The 7,816-nt window shown below is 47.0% G+C and overlaps 1 protein-coding gene across 1 annotated transcript; it reads left to right on the top strand.

Moving 5' to 3' along the window:
* Positions 1-452: 452 nt before the first annotated feature.
* On the top strand, positions 453-5,276 carry LOC125538492 (ferric reduction oxidase 7, chloroplastic-like). The gene is made up of 9 exons (XM_048701773.2): positions 453-780; positions 920-1,010; positions 1,564-1,761; positions 2,329-2,563; positions 2,851-3,178; positions 3,297-3,579; positions 3,673-3,928; positions 4,089-4,530; positions 4,628-5,276. The coding sequence occupies exons 1-9, from the start codon at positions 537-539 to the stop codon at positions 4,795-4,797; spliced, it is 2,247 nt and encodes a 748-aa protein (XP_048557730.1). The 5' UTR covers positions 453-536; the 3' UTR covers positions 4,798-5,276.
* The last annotated feature ends 2,540 nt before the right edge of the window (positions 5,277-7,816 follow it).

Here is a 7,816-nt window from a genome sequence, read left to right on the forward strand (position 1 = left end):
GAAAAAAAAACGGTTGGATCTCTGAAACTGCACCCGCCTATGATTATCTTACTGTATGCCTTTTTCTTCTTCTTCCAGGATATACCATGTTTATCTTCCCCTTCCGGTTATCCAACTCTGTTCTGGCACACACGCTGGCTGTGTGGCTCGCCGCTTGTCCACACCGACGTTGGACGTGACCACCTGAGCAGCAGGGTGAAAGACGCATCGGTTTCATCCTCCCGGCCGCCATCCGTCGATCGCCGTCGCCATTAACAACGACCAGCAACTAGCAATATATATCTAGTATTCTGTATTCACGCCTGAAGAAAAAATATTTTTATCCATGGCGCAGGCGTCGCGTATGCATGCTTGCTGCACCCTCCCACCCCAACCCCGCAACCCGTCCGTCGCAGTCGCCGTTACCAGCGAGACCCTCGTACGCCGAGTTCTGGACCGTATAAAGCGGCGGGTCCCGGCACAGAGAGACCCACAGGCCACAGCCAGACCTCCCTCCCGCCGGTTCACTCCTTCTTTCACCCCCCCTCGCCGCCACCATGACCCAAGAACGGGAGCCGCTCCTGAAGCAGAACGGGGGCGCCGGCAATGCCGCCGCCGGGGCGAAGGGCTCCCCTGCCGTGCTGCCGTCGCTGGCCAGGTCCGTGCTCAAGTTCCTCATGTGGGCGGTGTTCCTCACCTGGGCCGCGGGGATCTTCTTCTACCCGACCGCGCCCGTGCAGGCGGCGTTCCGCAAGTGGGCGGACATCACCAGCACGGAGGGCCTGATCACCGGCCTCACCGGTACGCGGCCTCCACGAATTCCTGCTCCCTCTTCTCTTTCTCCCCTTCCGTTGAGGCAGGGGAAAGTAGGTGATCGCTCTGGAGACAGGGGTTCGTTCGTACTAATTGGGTTCCCCTTTCGCTTTCTCGCCTCTCGCAGGGACCGTTTTTCTATTCTTCAGCGGGCCGATTCTGCTAATTGCAGCTCTGGCATATGTGTACATCTTCGCCTTCGCGGGTGATCACGTCCAGTGAGTATTCCTCCTTGTCTGAATTTTGCGGCAATTTGGTGCTTTCGGTTCATTTATTTAGAGTTGATTCAGACGAGCCCTTTCTTTCCCTGAATTGATACAGTACCTGGACTAAAAGTTAGAGTATCCTTTTTTATTCAAGCACTGGATTCTCTGGATACATTAGCAAAATCTTGCAGCTGCAGTCCGTTTCTCGTATAAGGTGTTATTGCAGGAGTTGCACAGGCTTACTCATTTTGACATGAAAACAGCACGATGAACTGAACCACCATAGAAACTCGAACTAACAAAATAGTACTCCATCTGTTCACAAATATAACATGTTTTGCATATTTCAATATGGACTACATATAGACTGAAATGAGTGACCAAACACACTAAAACATGTCTATATACATCCGATTCACAAAAAGGTTACCAAAACAAATTTTATTTGTGAATGGAGGGAGTAGTATAGTTTTCCCTTACTCACACCATAGAAATTCCAAACCACCAAAAGAGTGGCCTGCCTCATGCTGCCATCGCTAATTATTTACCTGCTCTTTGCTACCAGAAAGAAGAAGCTGAGGTCACTGAGTTTCCGACTCTGGACTTTTCCGGTTCTTGTTGATGGTCCGCTCGGTGTTGTTTCCGCTGTTGAGTTTATCGGGATCGTCTTGTTCATCGTCTATATTGTCTTCTCGATGACCTATTATGTTGTAGACAGTGTGAGCTTCATCTCCAAAGCGCACTTGCCCCCAACTACTCGCAGGTATGTTGTATTATGAAACCTGTTAGTGAAGAAATGTTTCATGCCAGTACTGATCGACTAATCCTGTTCTTATCCTTACAGTTACCGAGCATGAAAAATACCAAATTATATTTTCATTTAGTGATAGTACCATATTATTCTCATCACCGCGGCTAAAGTAATGAAGATGGTATAGATCTTGGTGTCAATACATTATTAAGCCTCAAGTATTAGTTCTTGTAGGGGTAAAGTTTTATGTGGTTGAAACTGAAGTTATGAGACGTTCAGAAAAAGATTGGTGGAGTATGGATCATTGTATAGTCATTTTTAGAGCCATCACTTAGTTGACATGGAAATCAAAATGAAACATATAGATATATCTGCAGTAACTTAAATTAGTGATCTGTATATGCCAAATACATATTGATATGAGTTGATGGTACCTTGTTGTCCTGTAACTGATTCAGAATGCTCAGTTGACATGCTACTACTGAGACTGATGATGTTGCTGAAACATAGCATATATAATAGTATAAATTAGTTACCATCTCAACACAGTTCTAAGACAGTATAAGTTTTGCCTTGCAGTGAGTTGTTACTGGCTCTCATAGGCCTCCGTTTCGGATCAGTTGGCTTGTTTTGCATGATCTTCCTGTTCCTGCCTGTCTCAAGGGGTTCAGTTCTTCTCCGGCTTATTGACATTCCATTTGAGCATGCTACTAGATACCATGTCTGGTTGGGGCATCTCACAATGGCTCTCTTTACGCTGCACGGATTGTGTTATGTGATCTCATGGTCCCTCCTGGGGCGCCTAATTGAAGAAGTAAGTTCAAAAAATATACAGAACAATTTAGAGTGATAATTTGCTATTGCCAATTTTGTCATGTGTGATTGTCATATTGTTACTGCAAACAAGCGACCATAATGTGCTGAAAATAATAGACCGGCCATATGTGACTGAAAACTATTTTATGTCTGAAAGAAAGTATGCAAATCTGTTTTTGACGGTTAAGTATGCAAATTTGGACCGAGGGCATATTAGCATGTTTGTTGTAAGCGTTCTCCATCCATCTTAGAACCTATTAATGGAACTCTTGGCCTTCTTGATAGCTGATCCAATGGAAAGAAGTCGGAATAGCAAACTTAGCCGGCGTGATCAGCTTGGCGGCTGGTCTGCTGATGTGGGTGACATCGCTTCACCCGGTACGGAAGAGGTTCTTCGAGCTCTTCTTCTACACCCATCAGCTATACGTGGTCTTCGTGGTGTTCTTGGTGCTCCACGTCGGCGACTTCGTCTTCAGCATCTCAGCCGGCGCTGTCTTCCTTTTCATGCTGGACCGCTTCCTGAGGTTCTGGCAATCCAGGACCAAAGTAGACATCGTTTCTGCGGCCTGCCGGCCATGCGGAACGGTGGAGCTAGTCTTCTCAAAGCCACCAAGTATGTCAAAATCTCGGTCGATCAAGATTCATTCCCTGCATTATGTTCATGAGTGTTTGGTTACTGTCACTACAAACTCACTGAGAGTACATATACAATTGTGTGTGGATTTCTGCAGGTCTTCGGTACAATGCTCTCAGTTTCATCTTTGTTCAAGTGCGTGAGCTGTCGTTCTTGCAGTGGCACCCATTCAGCGTGTCCTCCAGCCCCATGGATGGGAGGTACCACATGTCGATCCTCATAAAGGTTCTTGGCACATGGACTGACACACTGAAGCGCATCATCACTGATGTCCAAGAGCAGAAGACAAGAAGCGACTCTGACTCTGATCAGTCGCAAACAGGTCGCATTACCGCCTCCATCGAAGGGCCATATGGGCACGAATCACCCTACCACCTGATGTAAGTTCTTCAGTTTGTCTTTCTTCGGTAGCGATCCGGCACCATTGGGAAAAGTTCAAGTGAAGACTTTGTTTGCCTTGTGTATGCTTTCAGGTATGAGAATCTCATCCTGGTGGCAGGAGGCATTGGCATCTCGCCATTCTTGGCGATTTTGAGCGACATAATCCACAGGGTCGAGCAAGGTATGCCATGCGCGCCCAAGAATGTATTGGTTCTATGGTCAGTTAAGAAGACCTCGGAGCTATCTCTCCTGTTGGCCGTCGATGCTCAGTCCATCAGCTCATCAGTCTCTGACAAGCTGCATCTGGACATCCAAGCCTTTGTGACGCAGGAGTCCGATCCTCCATTGGTAAGAGCATTTACTCCATTGTTGATCCATGATCCAGATATCCAGTTATTGTCTTCTCCATTTTATCCATGAGAAGCAGTGTGCTTCAGTTGGCTACAAGATTTGGAAGTTCTCTTCAAATCGTCAATGATTCCATGGCAATGGCAAAATGGCTTTACAGGAAGATGGCATTGTTGGGGATGACCAGAAATCCCCCGGCATATTCGTCAAGAACGGGACGGCCATGTCCGGGCTGGTGGGCACCGGGGACAACTTCTGGGCGGCCATGTACTTCGCGGCTTCCACCCTGGGCTCCGTCCTGGCGTTCGTGCTGGTGCAGCTGTACTACGTGAAGCGGTACAACGTGTACGCCTGGTGGCACCTGGGCCTCCTCCTCCTGCTGTGCATGGCAGCCGGCATCGCGCTCCCCGGCGGGCTCGTCGTCCTCCTCTGGCACCTCTCGGAGAAGCGGAGGATGCAGGACGACAGGTGGGACGTCGACGCCCGTGCCGGTACGGCGGACGCCGAACAGACAACGAACGCGGCTGGTGGAGCCGACGCCTCCGCGGCCAGCCTCGCCGCCCTGCGGACGACGCGGTACGGGTGCCGGCCAAAATTCCATGGTAACGCACCTATCCTTGAACTAAACTAGCTGCAGCATCCGTTGATGTGCCATGTGGTGATGGGTTCTCTTGTGGTGTCGGACGATCGTCTTTGCAGCGGAATTCGCGGCGTTCGCGGAGCGGGCCGGGGGCGCGGCGGCCGACGTCGGCGTGCTGGTGTGCGGGCCGGCGGGGCTGCAGGCCAGCGTGGCCAGGGAGTGCAGGTCGCAGAACCTTCGCCGCGGCGGCGCCGTGTTCCATTTCAACAGCCACAGCTTCGACCTCTAGGCGATTTAGCTGAGCCTATAGCTATAGCTACCGATGAGTGTGCTGCATACCGATAGTGCGCCCCAGTTCTCTGCACAGATGTAATTATGCTACTGCGTAAATACTCCCTCTGTTAAAGAAACATAAGAGCGTTTAGATCACTAACTACTTTAGTGATCTAAACGCTCTTATGTTTCTCTAGAGATGGGGTAGCTGGTAAATAGTGTCCGTACATCCGATAATTTCTACAGACGAGAGGAGTACTCAATCTCAGGCATGTCGCCGGTGAAGTCGCGCCCCGTCACGGGCTCTGGTGGCTCCCTGTGTATATATATGCCATGAATGATCGTACATGTAAGCAGAAAGGCGAAGGTAACCTATTAATCTTGGCCTCTTGCTCTTGGGGATACATATTTCAACTAGGTAATCTGCGTTTCAGCTACCAGGCTTGCTAAGTCTCGGTCGATATTATATCCATGAGATCCATGCAATTTTTTTTCGGATTTTTTTCTTTCTCTCTTGCATATTATGCTACTTGACTGAGACTTGATTAAATACTGGGACCTAGCCGCACCCTTCAGCTATCTAGACACAAACTTTTAATCCAAATGCCACATGAACTTGCACCTTCAAAGGTGTAGCTTTCAATCATGAAAGCAAATACATGAATACCGACTACCAACTGAGAACAGGCAAAAGATTTGCAATTTTCATTAATTAAGAGAGAAGTTTAGAGTTCAAAGCCAGAGACCAAAATACATGACATTACTTTCGCAGCATTATGTTACACAAATGCTTAGCACCCGCAAGATTTCACAGGGAACATTCCTCTTTTATCTTGGTGACGAGCACCCCAAGTCCCAACAGGGACCGTGGTGTTGCGAAAGACCCGAGCATTACGCCCCTTCAAATTTTCTTCGAGACAAGCAACATCAAGGAGATAAGCGGCCTACACAATTGGGTCGCCATCGTAGCATTTTGTCTCCACCAAGCTTTAATCGAATCCGTGGCCACCTAGTTGGTGGGCCGGACGTCATGAAGACCAAGCCAACTATTGAGCATGCCCCAGACTCTGAGAGTGTATCTGCATCAGAAGAGAAAGTGAGTCCCGATTCCTGAACTTGCTTGCAAAGAGGCATAATTGGAAATTAGGGCACCCACGGCGTTGTAGTCTGTCAGTCGTCCAAAGCTTGGACTTGCACACTTGCTCCCAATTTGTCTTACATTTACCTCCTGTGACCTTATCAGTCCCAACCCAAAGGAAAGCATGTCTAATGGTATCAATCTTTTTCATAACTTCAACTTAAAGATTAAGAGCCGTCATGTAGTAGATAGCGATGACCGTGATGACCGACTTGACAAGAACCGTCCTTCCCAGAGAAGCAACATGCTTTCCCATCTAAGGTTTTAGTATTGCCGCAATCTTGTCCTCGAGAGGTTGAAAGTGAATCCTCTTCAGTCTCTTAACCGACAACGAAAGTCCGAGATACTTAATCGGGAAGGTAGAGCGTTGCGCCAGGAAGGATTGAGATATCCGCAAGGTCCACATTATCACATTGAATTGGTGCAACCAAGCTTTGAAGCAATTCGTAATCAGCCCGGAGGTCTCCCAAAAGCGCATGAGGGTGTCGGTGAAGAACTTGATGTCCACTTTGATAGGCGCCAAAAAACAGCGGCATCATCCGTACAAAAGGATGCCCTGATCATGAAAGCACGACCACCAACGGGTTGGAGGTTTCCTTGCAAGGTGGTCTTCTCAAGAATGTGGTGTAGAGGATCAGTGGCAAGCACAAAGAGAGAGGGGGGGGGGGGGATCCCCCTGGCTCAGACCATGCCCCAGCTTGAAGGGGTTACCACTTACCAGACAAGTCGTTGAGCATGACTTCACAATATCGCCGATCAACTCTTCTCAACTATAAAAATATAGAGGCTTCCTAATCCACCAGCACAAAACTTCCCAACACCTTCTTTGTTTGCTTCGGCATGTCCGAGTGTAACATTTTTCGATAGCACTTTTGAACAGTTTGGTTTGCTTCGATATTTTTGAGCAAATTCACCCGCTACCTCCGAGTTATTACTTTGACATTTTTGCATGGTTGTCATTTATCTACTATGGTACTATCGACATGTTGCATTTATCCGGTACTTTCGAGCCTCTTTTTTTATCGTCCGGAACCACCACTTCATTGTGTTGTTTTATAGTTTCTAGGACATTCTGTGACCGTTTAATCTTTGAACCTATTCAAAAGTCACAAATCTTTTTCTCTGGCAGTTCCGGGCACAAAGACATCTCTAGCGAAAACGGTACCTGCCGACAAGCTACCAGCCAATCAAATTATGCAAGTACTCAAGTATCCAATCCCCCATGTGTATTATGTTAACAGATCTGTGGCACTGGTATTTCTATCCAAAGGCCCATAACTTTGGACGAGACTTGTCTGCTCCCCTCCCGTGTGCCCATCTGTACTCCCGCATACGTGGCTTGATTTGATTGAAATAAAATAAGGCCCGGCTCCACCCCCTTAAAATTAGGAGGGAGATGATTAGATTAGAAAGAAAAAAAAAAGACAGCCGTTGGATTAGGTGGAAGCACGGATAGGAACATGGGAAGGGAGCAGGCAAGCCGGATCTCATAGCTTTATGCCATATGAGCAGTTTGCATGCATGAGTCTGACCGACAGTTGAGCAGTCCCCCATATTTTTTTTCATTGACAATTTCAATCATTTATATCTTTTAAATCAAAAAATTGTTTTGAAAACCTTTTTAAACATTTGAAGTACTGGTGCTAAGACCTTTAGAACAGGATCAATCTTGGATACATTTTAAACATGTTTAATTTTCAACGTTTCAGTTCACTCAATCTATTTCAGTCGGCGAACTTCTTAGACCAAGACCAATGAGTGAAATTTGTTTTTGATTTTCGTTAGATTTTTTAAATAAGCGAAACCTATTTTTTGAGAAGGAGTGAAAGTTTATTCTAGTGAAATTAGTTTTTTTAGAATAGTAAATTTTGTAAATAAGTGAACTCAATTTTCTGAA

This window comes from Triticum urartu, chromosome 2A (genome assembly GCF_056163025.1).
Source record: "Triticum urartu cultivar PI428250 chromosome 2A, HENAU_Tu73, whole genome shotgun sequence".
Classification (NCBI taxonomy): domain Eukaryota; kingdom Viridiplantae; phylum Streptophyta; class Magnoliopsida; order Poales; family Poaceae; genus Triticum; species Triticum urartu.